General features: G+C 46.7%; 1 protein-coding gene across 1 annotated transcript in view; it reads left to right on the top strand.

Annotated features, from left to right (window-relative positions):
• LOC115461801 (C-type lectin domain family 12 member B-like) overlaps positions 1–19685 on the top strand; it is a 179837-nt gene that overhangs the window by 120702 nt on the left and 39450 nt on the right. Inside the window, exon 8 of the mRNA XM_030191844.1 lies at positions 16332–16469. Within this exon, the coding sequence (XP_030047704.1) occupies positions 16332–16469 (138 nt within the window). The remainder of the gene's footprint in view (positions 1–16331; positions 16470–19685) is intronic.

Raw genomic sequence — 19685 nt, 5'->3', positions numbered from 1 at the left:
GCCTTTTGGCCTCGCGTCTGCACCCAGGAGTGTTTACAAAATGTCTAGCTGTAGTCGCAGCTTAGCTACTCAGACTGGGAGTGCATGTTTTTCCTTATCTCGACGATTGGCTGGTGAAGAGCACCTTGAAGGAAGGTGATCTGGAGTCCATGCGAATGACTATTCAGGTGCTGGAGCTACTGGGGTTCGTCACAAATTATCCCAAGTCCCATCTCACCCCAGTCCAAAAATTGGAATTCATTGGAGCTCTGCTGAACTGTCAGACAGCTCGAGCTTATCTCCCCGAGCAAGGGCGGACAACCTTCTGTCCCTAGTGTCCATGGTTTGAGTGTCTCAGCAGGTCACGGCTCAGCAGATGTTGAGACTTCTGGGGCACATGGCCTCCACAGTTCATGTAACGCCCATTGCACGTCTACATATGAGATCAGCTCAATGGACCCTAGCTTCCTAGTGGTTTCAAGCTGCGGGGGATCTAGAGGATGTAATCCAACTGTCCACCGACTTTCGGAATTCTCTTCAGTGGTGGATGATTTGATCCAGTTTGACCATGGGGTGACCATTCCAAGTTCCTCAGCCATGAAAAGTGCTGACAACGAATGCATCTCTCCTGGGGTGGGGAGCTCATGTAGATGGGTTCCACACTCAGGGAGCCTGGTTCTTTCAGGAAAAAGGTCTGCAGATCAACCTCCTGGAATTAAGAGCGATCTGGAATGCTCTAAAGGCTTTCAGAGATCGGCTGTCCAACTGAGTAATCTTAATTCAGACAGACAATCAGGTTGCCATGTTTTACACCAATAAGCAGGGGGGCACCGGATCTTGCCCTCTTTGTCAGGAAGCCTTCCAGATGTGGTGTTGGGCTTGCCATCACGGCATGTTTCTCTAAGCCACTTATCTGGCAGGAGTAAACAACAGTCTGGCCGACAGGTTGACCAGGATAATGCAACCTCACGAGTGGTCACTGAGCATGGTCATAGTCCGCAAGATCTTCCGAGCATGGGGCACCCCCTCAGTGGATCTTTTTGCCACTCATCAATCACAAGCCTGTTCCAGGCTTCAGGCATATGACAGACTAGCATCAGATGCCTTTCTTCTACATTGGGGGACATGCCTTTTGTATGCGTATCCTCCCATACCTCTAGTAGGGAAGACTTTACTGAAACTCAAGCAAGACTGTGGAACCATGATCCTGATTGCACCCTTCTGGCCGCGTCAGATTTGGTTCCCTCTTCTTCTGGAGTTGTCCTCCGAAGAACAGTGGAGATTGGAGTGTTTTCCAACACTCAGAACGAGGGGTTGCTTCTACATCCCAACCTCCAGTCTCTGGCTCTCACGGTCTGGATGTTGAGAGCTTAGAATTTGCCTCCTTGGGTCTTTCAGAGGGTGTCTTGCTTGCTTCAGAAAAGATTCCACAAAGAGATGTTACTCTTTCAAATGGAGGAGGTTTGCCGTCTGGTGTGACAGTGTCACTGTCTGTCACTAGATCCTGGATCGTGAGCCCTTGAGCCCAGGCCACACACTGTAGGGCAAACTAGGGAAGGCCTGGGGTGGACCGAGCCAACACTAACACTGTAACAGACTACAGGGTACTCACCCCGGACTCCAAGCACCCGAGCAGAGAGGCAGAACCCCTCAAAGGATAGGAAACTTCAGGACACGTATGGCCTGCACCCACAGACCCGGCTGCACCCAGCTACCAGGTGCGGAGCCACCAGAACGGCTGGCCCCCACAGGTACTATACGGTTGATGCAGGAACGCAGATACTGGAGCAGCTTCGCAAGTCTTCACCTGCACTTAGCCACTGTCCCCCAGAAGTTGAGCCCCTGGGTTCAAGCGGCCGGCAGGACTTAGGTTAGCAGCAGCAGCAGTAGTATCCAGCAAAGCTGCACCAGACTGATGGTGGGGCAGATCCGGCAGGACCCAGCCCTGCCGGGCAAGGAGTCCTGAGCGAAAAAGGAATACAAGCAAGAACACAGACTACTAAGCACAGAAACCCACAAACAGCAGACACAGAGACCGAGGGGTTAACACAGCACACTCAGAGATGAAACCTCAACCAGTAGGAGTAAACAAACACATTAACTAAGCAAACAAATTGAGATAACACAGAAGGCAGGTACTAACCTCCACCAGAGAACACCGCTCAGCTGCAGGAGAAAGACAATTAACCCCACGCTGACAAATACAAACAATGAGACAACCAGCACTTCAAGACAGAGAGAAAAGAAACAGCGCCCTCCCATACACAAAGCCAGTACACAGGGAAAAGGCAGGTGAGAAGCTAAGCAGGAGATTCCTAACGCTAAGTGGAGTGGAGTGGAGGAGTGGCCTAGTGGTTAGGGTGGTGGACTTTGGTCCTGGGGAACTGAGGAACTGAGTTCGAGTCCCACTTCAGGCACAGGCAGCTCCTTGTGACTCTGGGCAAGTCACTTAACCCTCCATTGCCCCATGTAAGCCGCATTGAGCCTGCCATGAGTGGGAAAGCGCAGGGTACAAATGTAGCAAAAATAAAAATAAGCAGCGTTTACCTGAAAGTGCAAGTAAAAATAGCCCCAGGATACTGAGTCAGTAGCTGCAGACCTCAGCTACCACCCAGCTGACCAATAGCAAGCAAGCCCCCCCCCCAGCTACCCTAGCAGAGAGATCCCTAGCCCCTCCCTAGCCCTAGCAGAGTGGAACCAGCCTCCCTCAGCCTGCTAGCAAAACATAACAGACAGCAAGGCCCTAGATCCTCTTTCTTGTCCTACACAGACCCTGCTTGAATACCTTCTACACTTGTCAGTCTGGTCTCAAGACCAACTCCGTAAGAATTCACCTTAGTGCAATTAGTGCTTATCATCGCCATGTAGAGGGTAAGCCTATCTCTGAACAGCCTTTAATTGATTGCTTCATGAGAGGTTTGCTTTTGTCAAAGCCCCCAGTCAAACCTCCACCAGTGTCATGGGATCTCAACGTCGTTCTCACTCAGTTGATGAAAGCACCTTTTGAGCCACTGAATTCCTGCCATCTGAAGTACTTGACCTGGAAGGTCGTTTTCTTGGTGGCTGTTACTTCAGCTCATAGGGTCAGTGAGCTTCAGGCCTTGGTAGTGCATGCACCTTATATCAAGTTTCATCACAACAGAGTAGTCCTCTGCACGCACCCTAAGTTCTTGCCAAAGGTGGTGTCAGAGTTCCATCTGAACCAGTCAATTGTCTTGCCCACATTTTTTCCCTGTCCTCATACCCGCCCTGGCGAAAGCAGTTTGCATACCTTGGACTGCAAGAGAGCATTGGCCTTTTACGTTGAGCGGAAGAAGCCCTTGAGACAGTCCGCCCAGTTGTTTGTTTCTTTCGACCCCAACAGGAGGGGAGTCGCTATTGGAAAATGCAGGATACCCGAAGCGACAGTCGGTTTGGGCAGTCAGTGCTCCAGAATCTGTTTGGGGTTTAGAATCCAACTCCATCCCCCCAGACCCTTTTTTGTTCTGTTCCAGGCTGCGCACTCAGTTAATTCTTTATGTTTTCAGGTCAATCTATGTTATGTCCTCGCCATTGCGAGGCCCAATTGACCAATGTTCATTGTTTTGAGTGAGCCTGGATTCTAGGGATACCCCACGTGAGAACAAGCAGCCTGCTTGTCCTCGGAGAAGGGGAAGATACTAACCTGTAGCTGGTATTCTCCGAGGACAGCAGACTGATTGTGCGGGGCCCTATGCAGACCAATTTGATGGGGCCCCACCCTAGCCCTGCCCCCACCTAACTCCGCCCCCACCCTAGCTCCAGGGCCGGCTACCCCTCCCTCTGAGTTCCCGGGCTGCTCCCTCTGAGCTCCAAGGCCCCCAGCTCCAGGGCTTCCCCCCCTAGGGCTCCCAGCTCCAAGGCCCCCCTCCCTCCCGGTCATTTTTTAACACCCCCTCCAAAATCCAGTACTAGGTATGCCGAGAATACAAAACACTCTAGGACCTATTGAGCAATTCTACCATACCATAAGCAGTCATTTCTACGAATCACACAAAGAAAAGGAAAACATCTTAAAACACTACAGTGAGCACTAGAACATCAATTCACCTATTGTAAAATGAAACCTGACAGAATAGTACAGATCCTGCACAGTCAATGCCAACTGAAAGCCATGTCTTTTTCACAAACACAGATACACCCTAATCCACTATAGAATAAGTAGTAATATTTAAACTTTCTATTTAGACAAAAATTAAACTGAACCCCCAAGATGCCAGACTCTGCATACAATTCAACACCACAGAAACAGAAAATGACCCCTAGTACTGTGCAAAATATAAAGACAGCAGATGTAAATTTGAAAAAACTAACAAATACCAATCACCACTTTACAAATTAACAAATAGAAATAAAACAAATACAGAAAATAAAATAATCCCATTTTATTGGACTAATACATTTGGCTTCCAGAGGCCAAAATCTCCTTCCTCAGGTCAATACAGTATAGTACTGTTACAGTATCCTATCCTGACCTGAGGAAGGAGGTTTTCTTCTCTGAAAGTTAAGTCGAAATGTATTAAAATTAGTCCAATAAAAAGATTACCTTACTTACATGTTCTATTTATAAACATTTATTAACACAGCTACAATACTATATCCTAAAGCAAAAAAATAAAAATATATATTTTATTTACAGTTTGTTGTCTCTGGTTTCTGCTTTCCTCATCTTCTTTTCACTGTCTTCCTTCCATCCAGCATCTGTCATCCAGTGTCTGCCCTCTCTGCTGTCCCCTCCATTCAATGTCTGCCCTCTATCTCTGCCCCTTCCATGATCCATCCACCATCTGCCCGTGTCTGCCCTCTCTCTCTCCCCCATCCATTCACTGTCTGCCCTTTCTATCCCTGCCATCCACTGTCTGCCCTTTCTCTCTGCCCCTTCAATCCACAATTTGACCTCCCTTTCCCATCCATCCGGGGTTTGCCCTCCCTCTCGCTACCCCATCCAGGATCTGCCCCTCTCTCCGCCCCTTTTTCAGTCCCCAGTTCCAGCCCCACTATCCCACCAGTCCCCCATTTCAGCCCCAGCCCTTTTCTCCCACCAGTCCCGAGCTTCAGCCCCCCAGCCACTTCTCCCTATCCCGTTTTCAGCCTCCAGTCCCAGTACTAGCCCCCTTATCCCACCTACCCTCCTTTTCAGCCCCCAGTTCCAGCCCCCTTCATCCACATGCCTTGTATTAGGGCCCCCTTTTCAGAACCATTCTCCCACCTGACCCACGCATGCCCCATTTTCCCACCAGCCCCAGGCATGGCCCCCATTTTCCCATATGGCCACTTCTCAGACCCCAGTGCCTGCCCCCTTCTTCCATCCGAGAAGCCCCTCCCCAGTCCCCTTCTCCCATCCAAGAACCCCAGTCCCCTTCCCACCCGTCCCCTTTAACCATCCAAGAACCCCCTCCCCACCCCCTTCTCCCATCCGTGAACCCCCTCCCCACCTCGGTCCCCTCCCATCCAAGAACCCCAGTCCCCTCCCCACCCGTCCCCTTCTCACATCCGAGAACTCCCTCCTCAGTCCCCTTCTCCCATCCAAGAACCCCAGTCCCCTCCTCACCCGTCTCCTTTAACCATCCAAGAACCCCCTCCCCACCCCCTTCTCCCATCCGTGAACCCCAGTCCCCTCCTCACCCGTCCCCTTTAACCATCCAAGAACCCCCTCCCCACCCCCTTCTCCCATCCGTGAACCCCCTCCCCACCTCGGTCCCCTTCTCCCATCCAAGAACCCCAGTGCCCTCCCCACCTGTCCCCTTTAACCATCCAAGAACCCCCTCCCCACCCTTCCCCCCACCTGAGAACCCCCACCCCACACACCCTTCTCCCATCTGAGTCCCCCCCCCCCCAACCTACCTACTAGCTTTGTTCTCCGGTCCCCACCACCCTCACTGGCTTTAAAAAAAGAATTTGGAAGCGCCAGAGGGACAGGCAGCACCTCGTGTCTGCCCTCCCTGCTACTAAAAATGTCTTCGACGTCGTCATTGGGCCTTCTCACATTGAGTCCCGCCCACCCTCGCGGTAATTGGAAGTTACCTCAGAGAAAGGCGGGACTCAATGTGAGAAGGCCCAATGACGACGTCGAAGACATTTTTAGTAGCAGGGAGGGCAGACACGAGGCGCTGCCTGTCCCTCTGGCGCTTCCACAGTCTTTTTTTAAAGGTAGGACAGGGTGGGAGCAGCGGGTGCAGGGCACCCCCCACCCGCTGACAGCCGGGGCGGACCGCCCCCACCACCAGTGTTGCCAGTTGGGCGGTTTTCCCGCCCAATTGCGCGGTTTTCCGCGACCCGCCGCGGGAAATTTTTGCCCGCGGCGGGTTGCGGTTTTTTGGGCTGCTTTTTGGGCTTCAGGGCGGTTTTTTGGGCGGCTTTTTCGGCCGCGGGGGGCGGGGTTAGTGACGTTTTTGGGCGGGGCCGATGACGGGGGAGGCGGGGCCGGTGACGGCAGGGGCGGGGTTGATGACAGCGGGGGCGGGGGTGATGACGCGGGGGTGGGGGTGTTAGGGGCGGGGTTTGAGTTTGGGCGGGTTTTGGGCGGTTTTTGTGCTGGATTGGGTGGGAAAAAAATTTTCCACCTGGCAACCCTGCCCACCACTCCGCCGTCGCGCGCCATCCGAGGGAGGGAGGGAGGACTGGAACTCGGGCGGTCGGGGTGGGGCGACCTTAGGCGCGCCGCGCGGGGCCCTATGCGGCCGCCTAGCCTTAAGACCGGCCCTGCTCACAATCCTGCCCACCTCCCCTTTGGAGTTGGTTTCTTATTTATATGCTTTTTGATTTAACTGAGGAGGCATGCTCGCGACAGGCTGGTAGTCGTCCGCGCATGCGCGGTGCATGCTACTTGCGCGCCAGAAGACTCTTGCAAAGTTTTATATTTTTGTTGGAAAAATTTTGCTGTTTCCTGGCCCCACGCAGACGTCGACCCACTTGTGAGAACAATCAGCCTGCTGTCCTTGGAGAATACCAACTACAGGTTAGTATCTTCGCTTTTCCAGGATACCCCACTCCTCAAGAGTCCCAGCGGGGCTAAAGGCAACCAAAGACCATGTGCTTTGTGAGACAACTCTTATTACCTTCAAACTCCACCCCTACTGTCGCTCGTCCCTCATCCTCAAGAAACATTTCTTTCTGCAACTTACCCATAAATACACACCTGGGCTGGATTCTTGTCCACCCTCATGATTCACTCCCTCCCCCCACTAACTCTGTTCTCACATGTTCTCTTTAATCCCCTTTATAATGGGGGATTACACATATATTGAATAGACACGGTGAAAGCGGAGATCCCTGAGGTACATTGTTAATCTGCACCTCCAGGAGATCATACAGTTTTATTTGCTGCAATCATGGGGTCACAGTCACAAAAACATTGGGAAGCTCTGCTCTAGGTGGCATCAGCATTTATTTATTTAAGAAATTTATATCCCTCTGCATCCAAAGTTCTGGGTGGGTTACAGAAAACATACAAAATACCATATACAATAAAAACATACAAAATAAAAACAATATCTAAAAATCACCAATTAAGCAGGATAAATACACATCTGTTCTCCAAGTCCTGGCAGTAGCTCCTCCTATGTAGGCTTCCTATTTACAATAAGGGGGGGGAGCGGTGGCTAATGCCTTGACGCAGCTGTCTCACAGTCAACCTACAATTCTTCCAGAATCCTTTGAGAAAGAATAGAGGTGTAGTAGCACAAAATATGTCATTGTTATCCAAAATACCATAAACCAGCTCCTCCACAGCCCTTCAGGAGCATTGGCAAGTGGAGAATTGGAAGCAAATAGTATTCCATTAGTTTGTAAAAAGACACTGCAAACTTAATATAAACAAACCAGGCAACTCAATACTAATGTCATGGCCACTGCTGTGCGCAGAAGCCCTGACTCGCCTCCTTGGTTCCGGGACTGGGCCCTGCAGTTTCCTTGGACGTTGGGCACTCCTCCCTGCCATGTGAGGTTGTGGATTTGGCCTCCCTAGTGTTCTGGGGTAGCCTTTGGCCCAGCATTCTGCCTTCAGCACTGCGCTAGTGGGGTCAGCCCTCCTAAGCACGCGTGCAGGAAGCACTACTTTTAAAGGGCTAGCGGCGTGAAATTCCAGGAACACCTTCCTGTGATGTCGGAGGCTGTGCCCTTGATAAAGGTGTCTGCAATGCTGCTACCGCACCTTCGCAACAGGTCTCTTGAACCGTGGCCTGCCTCGTCATGTCTCTAATTAATCCTGCTTTGCCATGTCCCCAGTGCCAGCCCTATCTTGTCTCCAGTGCCAGCGTCAACTTTAGCCTTGCCTTGCCTACCTGCTTCCTAGCACCTGTCTTGCCTTACCTCCAGTCCTGCCTGTTTGCCTTTTCTGGCCTAGTCTATCTGTCTGCCTTGCTTTTTTAGCTTAACTGTGTGCCTAGTTTGGCTGACTCAGGGCCCGGCTAACCCTTAGGTTGACTGGGTGGTGCCACCTCGGCTGTTGCCCAAGGGCTCGCCTTTCTCTGAGTTTGTGACAACTAAAAAAAAATAGGAGTGGCCTAGTGGTTAGAGTGGTAGACTTTGGTCCTGGGGAACTGGGTTCGATTCCCACTGCAGGCACAGGCAGCTCCTTGTGACTCTGGGCAAGTCACTTAACCCTCCATTGCCCCAGGTACAAATAAGTACCTAAACCACATTGAGCCTGCCATGAGTGGGAAAGTGCGGGGTACAAATAAAAATAAATAAATACCACGTTTAAAGAATACATATGGGCCCTTTTGGTGATTTACAAGTGTAGATACCAGCATTTATAGTTTAGTTATGTGTTGCCATACTGGGACATATCGAAGGTCCATCAAGCCCAGTATCCTGATTCCAACAGTGGCCAACCAGGTTACTAGTACCTGGCAAGATCCCAAAACAGTAAAATAGATTTTATGCTGCTTATCCTAGAAATAAGCAATGGATTTTCCCCAAGTCCATCTTAATAATGGCCTATGGACTTTTCTTTTAGGAAGCTATCAAAACCTTTTTTAACCCCCGCTAAGCTAACTGCTTTTACCACGTTCTCTGGTAACGAATTCCAGATTTTAATTACATTTTTGTGAGAAATATTTTCTCCTATTTGTTTACTACTTAATTGCTTTATTGTGTGCCCTCTAGGCCTACTGTTTTTGGAAAGAGTAAACAAGCGATTCATGTTCACCTGTTCCATTCCACTCAGTATTTTACAGACCTCTGTCATATCTCCCGTCAGCCATCTCTTCTCCAAGCTTAAGAGCCCTAGCCGCTTTAGCCTTTCCTCATAGGGAAGTTGTCCCATCCCCTTTATCATTTTCATCGCCCTTTTGTGTACCTTTTCTAATTCCATTGTGTTTTTTTTGAGATACGGTAACCAGAATTGCACACAGTATTCAAGGTGCAGTTGTACCATGGAGCGATACAGAGGCAATATAACATCCTCATTTTTGTTTTCCATTCAGTTCCTAATAATACCTAACATTCTGTTTGCTTTCTTAGCCTCTGCTGCACACTGAGCAGAGAGGGTTTCAACATATATTCAAATCTGACACTGAAGTGGGGATAAAAGGTTGCTGATTGGCACATCAAAGACATAACAATTAAATATAAACAGTTGTTAAGGACAAACATCTACATTTGGAGATGAAGCCGTCCTCCATCGCCTTCACCCCCATGATTTGGTCCATCACCCAGTGTGGATTCTTTGTGTGAAGACCTGGGGTACACACTTTAGGGAATGTAACAATTATGTAGGGCTACCACCCATGGAGTAGAATATTCTGTGGTGGGAGGCTGTTGATCCCTGAGATCTCTACTCACTTCTACTTCCAATGAGTCACAGTCTAGACTAGAGTTTGTTCTGAACCAGAAGAGGTGCTGATATTTAGCAAGAGTTAGTTCACATAACCCCTTCAAGTCATTTTACTGGGTCGCTATCTGCTTTCGCATACAATTCAACTTCTTATTGACTTGCAAGTTCATTCATTCTGCAGCTGCTCAGTATCTCTTCACTCTTATCTCTCCCTACACTCCTCCCCTAGCTCAGTTCATTAGGTAAGTCTCTCTTATCTTCTCCTTTCATCTTGCTGCACTGTTCCTTCCTGAGTCTAAAATATGTCATGCTGTGTCTCTATTCAAATCCAGGTTAAAAACTCACCTTTTGAGGCTACTTTTAACTGTTAACCTCTTATTCACCTGTTATGTACCCACATCTGTTTTAATCATTCTCGTAATAAATGTATCTCCCTAATACCTTCTTTGTCCTGTTTGTCTGTATTGAATAGATTGTAAGCTCTGTCAAGCAGGGACTGTCTCATACCTGTTTGTGAACAGTGCTGTGTACATCTAGTAGCACTATAGAAATGATAAATACAGTACAATCTCGATTATCTGATGTAAATGGGATCGGCCCATTGTCAGATAACTGAAAAATCAGATAATACAGGAAACAATGGCAACCCCTTAAAAATGCGCATAAAACATACCTTATGCTTAAACAGACATAGAGGGGCATAATCGAACGGCGCCGGCCATCTATTTGGCTGGTGCCGCAAAGAGCAGTCCCGAACCGTATTATCGAAAAAGATGCCGGCCATCTTTCGTTTCAATAATATGGTTGGGGCCGGCCAAATGTCAGAGATGGCCGGGTTTGAGACGGCCGGCATTGGTTTTCGCCGATAATGGAAACTGAAGGTGGCGATCTCAAACCCGGCCAAATCCAAGGCATTTGGTCATGGGAGGAGCCAGCATTTGTAGTGCACTGGTCCCCCTGACATGCCAGGACACCAAAACTCACCAGAAACCCACTGTACCCACATATAGATGCCCCTTTCACCTGTAAGGGCTATGGTAGTGGTGTACAATTGGGGGTACTGGGTTTTGGTGGGCTCAGCACACAAGGTAAGGAAGCAATGGTGATATGTGTACCTGGGAGCATTTTATGAAGTCCACTTCAGTGCCCCCTAGGGTGCCCTACTGCTGTCCTGAGATGTCAGGGGGTCCAGTGTCCTACATTCCAATGGTTTGATTTTGTGTGTTTTGCACTAGGATTTTTTTTTTTCCGAAAATGGACTAAAAGATGGAAAGGCTCCTGGCGGAAAGGCGTAATCAACAGCAAAGGTGGCACTCAATATGGGGCCCTTTCACCAGCATGACTATGAGTCAGTGAGGCATGTGGGAGAACAAGCATTGTTAGAGGAGGCGAGGACCTAACCGGGAGGGGGGGGGAGTGGCGTTGGGAAGGGGGGGGGGACTTGGTTAAGTATATAAAAAATGTTCTATAAATTTTGGAGTGTGTTTTTTGCTTACAAATGAAAGGTTGAACAACAATGACAGGACTGTTGCTGTTAGGTCTTCAATAATTGCATTGAATGCGGATTGATCTAATGTGGTTTGGTGTTACCTTCTTTTTCCTCTTGTTGTATGTTTACCTTGTTAATAAAGACTTCATGCAAATAAAAAAAAAAAAAAAAGGACTAAAAAACAAAACGCCCAAATCAAAAAACATTGTTCGGAACTGTGTTTTCAAAAACAAAAGATAGACGTTTTTCTCTTTCGAAAATTACCTTCTTTCCTATTTGGATTTTGGACGTTTTTTGCAAAATGTCCAAAGTCGGACTTAGACGTCATATCGAAAATGTCCCTCTATGTATCCTGAGAGCCTGTTTTTCCACCCAGGAAACCACTTATGATTTGAGACTGTGGTTTTGCAGCAAGAAAACCATGGTCAGAGTCTTGCGCACAGTGAGTTTTATGCAGTACACCTATTCCTGTTTGTTTGTTTGTTTGTTTACATTTACAGCACTTTCTTTATAGTTACTCTCATTCTTAGATCCGGAGAGTTTCCAGGTTTATTTCTGCTTCAAACTGTTATTGACTGGCGAAGAGAAAGCAGTTAGCGCTGCCTGGTTCACACTGCCTGCAGTAGAAGACAACTCATGAGACTGAACATGCAGTATACAAATATGGTTCCCTTGCTCGGCTCTGTATTTTTGTTCACACTGCTTCTGTACAATTCTGAAATACTACCATATACCGCTTTTATATTTGTGCTGTACAAGAAGCAGAATCATGCCTTATACTGTACGATTGTTTTCTATTTTTTTGTTGTTGTTGTTGCTGATTAGTGTTAGTGAACAATATTTTTAAGTACAGATACCCTATCCAGCTTATTTTCGAAGGAGATCGCTGGCCATCTTCCGACACAAATCGGGAGATGACCAGCGATCTCCTGAAACCGGCCAAATCGGTATAATCGAAAGCCGATTTTGGCCGACGCCAAGTGCTTTCCGTCGCGGAGCTGGCCAAACTTCAAGGGGGCGTTTCGGTAAGGTAGCGAAGGCGGGACGGGGGCGTGCTTTGAGATGGCCAGCTTCACCCGATAATGGAAAAAAGAAAGCTGGCCTTGACAAGCATTTCGCCAGAGAGGCAGGTTTCAGCACTCTCTCTGCCGCGTGTGGCAGACTGGTGGTGGGGGGGGGGAGAACTGGATCAATGCTGGATTCACGGGGCTGCAGGAGGGATGGGAGAGGGACAGGAAGACAGATATGCTGGATCTGGGCAGGAACAAAGAGATGCCAAACTGGTCGTGGGGAGAGGGGAAGAGATCTGCAGCAAAGTGGAGAGGAAGAGAGTGGAGAGATGATGGCCTGGGGCTGGAGGAGCGGAGGAGAGAGAGAGAGAGACCTGGAACAAAGGGGAAGTGGAAGAGAAGGGACAGATGCTGGACTACGGGGGGGGGGGGGGGAGTGAGAGACTGGGCCAGGGGAGCGCGGAGGGCAGATGCTGAACCAACAGAGGGAGGGAGAGAGAAATATCAGATCATGGAGGGGTCGGGGGGGGGGTGCAGGATGATGGGAAGAGAGAAATGTTCCCCCCCCCCCCCCCCATATTCATAGAGGAAAGGTATATTGTGATGTATATTTAATGGGAGTATTATTTTTATTTGATTGCATTGTTTGTGTAATAGATAGCACTGTATATTAGGACCAAGTAAGTTAGATTGAGAACAGGAGATGGTACGAGACTATCATGTATTTGCAAGTAGAAAAAGCGACGGTCAAAGCCAGAAGGATTCTTGGGTGCATAAAAAGAGGGATGACCAGTAGGAAAAAGGAGGTGATAGTGCCTTGGATAAGTCTCTGGTGAGGCCCCATTTAGAGTGCTGTGTGCAGTTCTGGTGACCGCACCTAAGATATAAACAGGATGGAGTCGGTCCAGAGGGTGGCTACAAAATTAGTAAGTGGTCTTGAACACAAAAAATATAGGGACAGGTTTATGAACCTCAACATGTATACGCTGGGAGGGAAGAGAGAGAGAGAGACAGGAGATATGATACAGACGTTTAAGTATCTGAAGGGCATTTATGTACAGGAAGTGAGCCTTTTTCAACTAAATGAAAACTCTGGAACGAGGGGGCATACGATGAAGTTAAGAGGGAATAGGCTTAGGAGTAATCTAAGAAAGTATTATTTCATGGAAAGGGTGGTGGAAGCATGGAATAGCCGCCTGGTGGAGGTTGTGGAGTCGAGGACTGTGTCTGAATTTAAGAAGGCGTGGGATCGCTTAGGAAAAGGAAGAGTTAAGGTTTACAGAGGATGGGCCATTTGGCCTTTATCTGCCATCATGTTTCTGTCTAGCCCATTATATGGGTAGAAGCTAGCAGGCAGAGATTGCTACCACACTGGTTCAGCCAAAACAATAGGAAACGCTATTGAAAATAATAGTAAAAGATTATTAAAAATAACGGACTGCCTATTCATGGTCCATCTGTAAAAAGTCAACAGCTGTTCCAGTTGGATAGGCAGTGCCTTAAAAGATGGAGGACAAAAATTTTGTTTTGTTTTTTTTTTACTTATTTGACACTTTTTAATTTATTTGAAAGCTTCCCATTTGTAAATATAAATATCATGAAATAAAAACTAGAAGTTTTATATAGTAATACAAGGCCAATTTTCAGTGAGGATATCCTGTTTACTGATGGGTTCGTCTTCACTATTGTTGTAATCTGCCTTGGGAAGCTTGGTGTTATTTATTTGTTTATGACATTTATATCCCACATTATCTCAAATAGAATTTAAGTTCAATGTGGCTCACATTATATCAAATTTGGAACTTACAAACCGTTCTGATTACATAGAACAAATTGAATATGATTGCAAATATAAGAAAATTCAATAACAAGTACCTTGAATTCTAGATCAAATAAAGATTGGAAGTAAAATTAAACTGTCCTTTCACACATGGAATCACATCTTCACATCATCTCTTTTGTACAAATGATTATTCTGTTTTGAGCATGTTTCAGGGACAAGTGGTTTTCATAAGTCAAAATAATAAAATTAAATATTTGTTTTTCATGCAGATCTCTTATTTGTTTAAACATAACTAAGGGCCCTGTTTACTAAGGTGCGCTAGCATTTTTAGCGCGTGCTAAAAATTAGTGTGCACTAAATGCTAGAGATGCCCATATATTCCTATGGGTGTGTCTAGCTTTTGGCACGCGCTAATCAGCGTGCACTAAAAACACTAGTGCCCCTATAGTGCGGCTTAGTAAACAGGGCCCTAAATGAGCTATAAGCCCCTAATGCAGTCCATTGGTTTTCTTATGTTTTGTCCTTACTACTACTACTTATCATTTCTATAGCACTACTATAGACTGTGGAGGACTTGCAGCCCATATGCTTACCCTCACAGCCTAGACTAGGGTGACTGCTAGGTCCACCCCGATCCTTCCAGGGCCTTCGCTCCAGAAGCCATGTGTCTAATGGCACGTGAAACATCTTCTCTAAATTTTTTATACTTTCTCTCTGCTATTTCTTATGGCTCCAGTACAGTCCCTCTTCTTGGCTCTGCTTCAACTGCGGCCCTGTGTCATGGAAGTTACATTTTTTCCCATACTCCTCACCCTCTTATAGACTTCAGCCTCTTCTTCTACTTCAGTCTCACTGCTTTTCTTCCTACGAAGTTCACTCCATCCATCTATTCACTCCTTTACCTTATTTACCTGCCCATTGTCATACCTCCTCGAGCAAACATTCAATGAAGGCCCTGTACACCCTGGATACTACTAGACAGATGTTAATAGTGCCACTTTCGTTAAAGTATGATAAAGGCAGGGGATAAGAACACCTCAACTCTTTATTGTATACATTTATATTCAGAATTTCATATCGACACTCTTCAAGAATAGGCAGCTGTTGAATAAATGTGTTATCTTTAACATAAAGAGGGGCATTTTTGAAAGAAATGTCCAAGTTGCGATTTGGACGTCCTTGCAAAACGGCGAAATCCAGGGGCGGGGAAACCCGTATTTTTGAAACAAGATGAATGTCTATCTTTGGTTTCGAAAATGTTGTCAGAGACGTCCAAATCCTTAAATTTTGACGTCTCTAGATTTGGATGTCCCTAGATATGGACGTTTCTGACTTTTCAACGATTTTTGAAACCAAAGATTGTCCATGTCAAAAACGTCCAAATGCAAGCATTTGGGCGTGGGAGGAGCCAGCATTTGTAGTGCACTGGTCCCCCTGACATGGTAGGACACCAACCAGGCACCCTAGGGGGCACTACAGTGGACTTCATAAAATGATCCCAGGAACATAGCTCCCTTACCTTGTGTGCTGAGCCCCCCAAAACCCACTACCCACAACTGTATACCACTACCATAGCCCTTACAGGTGATGGGGGGCACCTATATATGGGTAAAGTGGGTTTGTGGCAGATTTTGGAAAGCTCATTGTTTCCTTCACAAATGTAACAGGTAGGGGGGGTATGGGCCTGGGTCTGCCTGTGTGAAGTGCACTTCAGTACCCACTAAAACTGCTCCTGGGAACTGCATGCGCTGTCATGGAGCTGGGTATGACATCTGAGGCTGGCATAGAGGCTGGCACAACATATTTTTAAAGATGTTTTTTGAGGGTGGGAGGGGGTTAATGACCACTGGGGGAGTAACGGGATGTCATCCCCGATTCTCTCCGGTGGTCATCTGGTCATTTCTGTCACCTTTTTGTGCATTATTCATTAAAAAAACACATCCGGGTGAAAACGTCCAAGTGTTTGTCAGGGACGTCCTTGGGTTTTTTTTTGATTATGGGTCAAAGACGTCCAAGTGTTAGGCACACCCAAGTCCCGCCTTCGCTAAGCCGCCGACATGCCCCCTTGAACTTTGGACGTCCTTGTGACGGACTGCAGTTGGAGACGTCCAAAATCAGGTTTCAATTATACCTATTTGGATGTCTCTGGGAGAAGGACGTCCATCTTCCAATTTATGTCACAAGATGGACGTCCTCTTTCGAAAATGAGCCCAAAAGTATTCTTAAAATCGATCAGGCTAACAGAAATGTAATTATTATTCTTCTGAATTCCAGTTATGCAGGTTTCTCAGAAGATGTCTGAAGGTCATGAAATCCTGAACAGAAAACTAAAAAATAGTGAAAAAGAACGGGACCAACTGAATTCAGATTTGGCAAAACTGGCAAAAGAGTTTGATGACTGTTCATTAATAGGTATTTTTCTTTTTTTATTTTGTAAGTTACGTCTTGGATATTATAAAAACCCATATATATTAGAATTCTGTTCAACAAATATTAGTTAGAACATAAGAGTAGCCATACAGGGGCAGACCAGTGGTCCATCTAGCCCAGTATCCTGTTTCCAAACAGTGGCCAAGCCAGGTCACAAGTACTTGGGAGAAACCCAAATCGTGGCAACACTCCATACTACAAATCCCAGGGCAAGCAGTTGCTTCCCATGTCTGTCTCAATAGCAGACTATGCACTTTTCCTCCAGGAACTTGTCCAAACCTTTTTTAAACCCAGATACGCTAACCGCTGTTACTACATCCTCCAGCAAAGAGATCCAGAGCTTAACTATTCACTGAGTGAAAAAAATATTTCCTCCTATTTGTTTTAAAAGCATTTCCATGTAACTTCTACTCATTCTAAACCACTCAGGATTTTGTAGACCTCAATCATATCTCCCCTCATCCATCTCTTTTCCAAGCTGAAGAGCCCTAACCTCTTTAGCCTTTCCCCATACGTGAGGAGTTCCATCCCCTTTATCATTTTGTTTGCTCTTCTTTGAACTTTTTCTAATTCCACTATATCTTTTTTGAGATACTGCAACCACAACTAATCGCAACAGTCAAGGTGCAGCCGCACCATGGAGCGATACAGAGGCATTATAGTATTATTCACCATCCCTTTCCTAATAATTCCTAGTATCCTATTTGCTTTTTTGGCCACCGCCACACAATGAGCAGATTTCAGCGTATTATCTACAATGACACCTACATCTTTTTATTCTGATCCCCAAGGTCGACCCTAGCATCAGGTAACTATAGAAACATGACAGCAGATAAAGGCCAATTGACCCATCCAGTCTGCCCTTCCTCTGTAACCCCCAATTCTACCTGTTCCTAAGCAATCCCACATGCTTATCCCATGCCTTTTTAAACTCTGAAACAGTCCTCGACTCCACCACCTCCACCGGAGGCCATTCCACGCCTCCACCACCCTTTCTGTGAAATAATACTTCCTTAGGTTACTCCTAAGCCTATTCCCTCTTAACTTTGTCATATGCCCCCTCATTCTAGAGCTCTCCTTCTTTTGAAAAAGGCTCTCTTCCTGTCCATAAATGCCCTTGAGATATTTAAATGTTTCTATCATGTCTCCTCTCTCCCTCCTCTCTTCCAGCATATACATGTTGAGGTTCATAAGCCTGTCCCTATAATTTTTGCATTCAAGACCGTTTACTAATTTTGTAGTCGCCCTCTGGACCGACTCCATCCTGTTTATATCTTTCCGTAGGTGCGGTCTCCAGAACTGCACGCAGTACTCCAAATGGGGCCTCACCAGAGACTTATACAAGGGCACTATCACCTCCTTTTTCCTGCTGGTCATGCCTCTCTTTATACACCCAAGCATCCTTCTGGCTTTGGCCGTCGCTTTTTCTACCTGTTTGAAAGCTTTTAGGTCATCAGACACAATCACCCCCAAGTCCCGCTCTTCCTTCACACACTGAAGCACTTCACCCCCTATACTGTTCCGTTCTCTCGGATTTTTGCGACCCAAGTGCATGACCCTGCATTTTTTGGGATTAAACCTTAGTTGCCAAATATCAGTCCATTCCTCTAGCTTCGCTAGGTCCTTCCTCATGTCATTCACACCCTCCAGAGTGTCCACCCTGTTGCAGAGTTTAGTATCATCTGCAAAAAGACAAACCTTACCAGACAGCCCTTCCGCAATATCGCTCACAAAGACGTTAAAAAGAGCCAGCCCTAGGACCGAGATCCCTGCTGTACTCCACCGTGTCAAAGGCTTTGCTGAAATCCAAGTATACCATATCAAGTGCCCCTCCCACATCCAACTGTTTGGTCACCCAGTCGAAGAAGACAGTCAGATTTGTCTGACACGACCTGCCACTAGTGAAGCCATGCTGCCTTGGGTCTCGCATTCCATGTAGTTCAAGAAATCTCACAATCCTCCTCTTTAGAAGCGTTTCAATTAGCTTACTCACCACCGAGGTCAGACTGATAGGTCTGTAATTCCCAACCTCCTCCTTCCGCTCTTGTGCAGAGGAACCACATTCGCCCTTCTCCAGTCCGCCAGGACCACTCCAGTATCTAAGGAAGCATTGAAGAGGTCCGTCAGAGGAGCTGACAGAACTTCTCTGAGTTCCTTAAGCACCCTCGGGTGTATCCCATCAGACCCCATCGCTCTGTCTACTCTTAGTTTGGCGAGCTCCTCACAAACACAGCCCTCCGTAAACGGGTCTTGGGCTACCATACATCCATCCCCTTTAGCCTTTGTTTTCTGCAGCCTTACCCCCTGTCTTTCATTTGTGAACACAGAGAGTTTAGTTATGCACATGCTTGCGTCTCTTCCTTATGTCCACCCAAACACTGCCCCTGTACACATCTACTGGCAAAGTACATGCTATCAGGTCAAAGCTCATACTTTTATGCTGGTCAGTATTTTATAAGAGGCCATGTATGTGACTATATGGCCACACACACACAAAGATGACTATTGTAACATTACTTCTTTAATATACATAGAATTGATTCGGATTATTCTTTCCAATGTACATCACCTTGCATTTGTCCACATTAAATTTCATCCGCCATTTGGATGCCCAGACTTCCAATTTCCCAAGGTCTTCCTGCAATATTTCACAGTCCGTACATGTTTTAACAACCTTGAATAGTTTTGTATCATCTGCAAATTTAATCACCTCACTGGTCATTCCGATTTCCATATCATTTATAAATATGTTAAATAGCACCAGTCCCAATACTGATCCCTGCAGCTCTCTACTGTTCACCCTTTTCCACTGAGAAAAATAACTATTTAACCTTACTGTGATGAAATAGTACATTTTTCAGCATATGAATTATGTTTCAACGCTTTTTTATTGATGACAGTTCATAATACATATAAGTGCAATCAAGGTGTACAAACTCACAGGTATATAAAAGCTATCAATTAAATCAGTGAACAACATGCCATCATCAAATTATTAATATGTGCCCCCCTTCCCCACCCCCCATCTCTCTCTGTTAGTCCCCATATCTAAAAACTCATCTTCAACTAATCTTCCCCCCATTCCCCCCTCTGCCTTCCCAACCCTCCCAAGATAGGCGATGAGAATGCGAGAATTGTCGTAACATCCACCACTTCTATTAAATCTATATCTGTGAGACAGACACCCCAAGAGACAGC

The sequence above is a fragment of the Microcaecilia unicolor genome, chromosome 2, assembly GCF_901765095.1.
Source record: "Microcaecilia unicolor chromosome 2, aMicUni1.1, whole genome shotgun sequence".
NCBI classification, from domain to species: domain Eukaryota; kingdom Metazoa; phylum Chordata; class Amphibia; order Gymnophiona; family Siphonopidae; genus Microcaecilia; species Microcaecilia unicolor.
The sequence above is the reverse complement of the archived record's forward strand: the minus strand, read 5'-3'. Positions and strand labels throughout refer to the sequence as shown.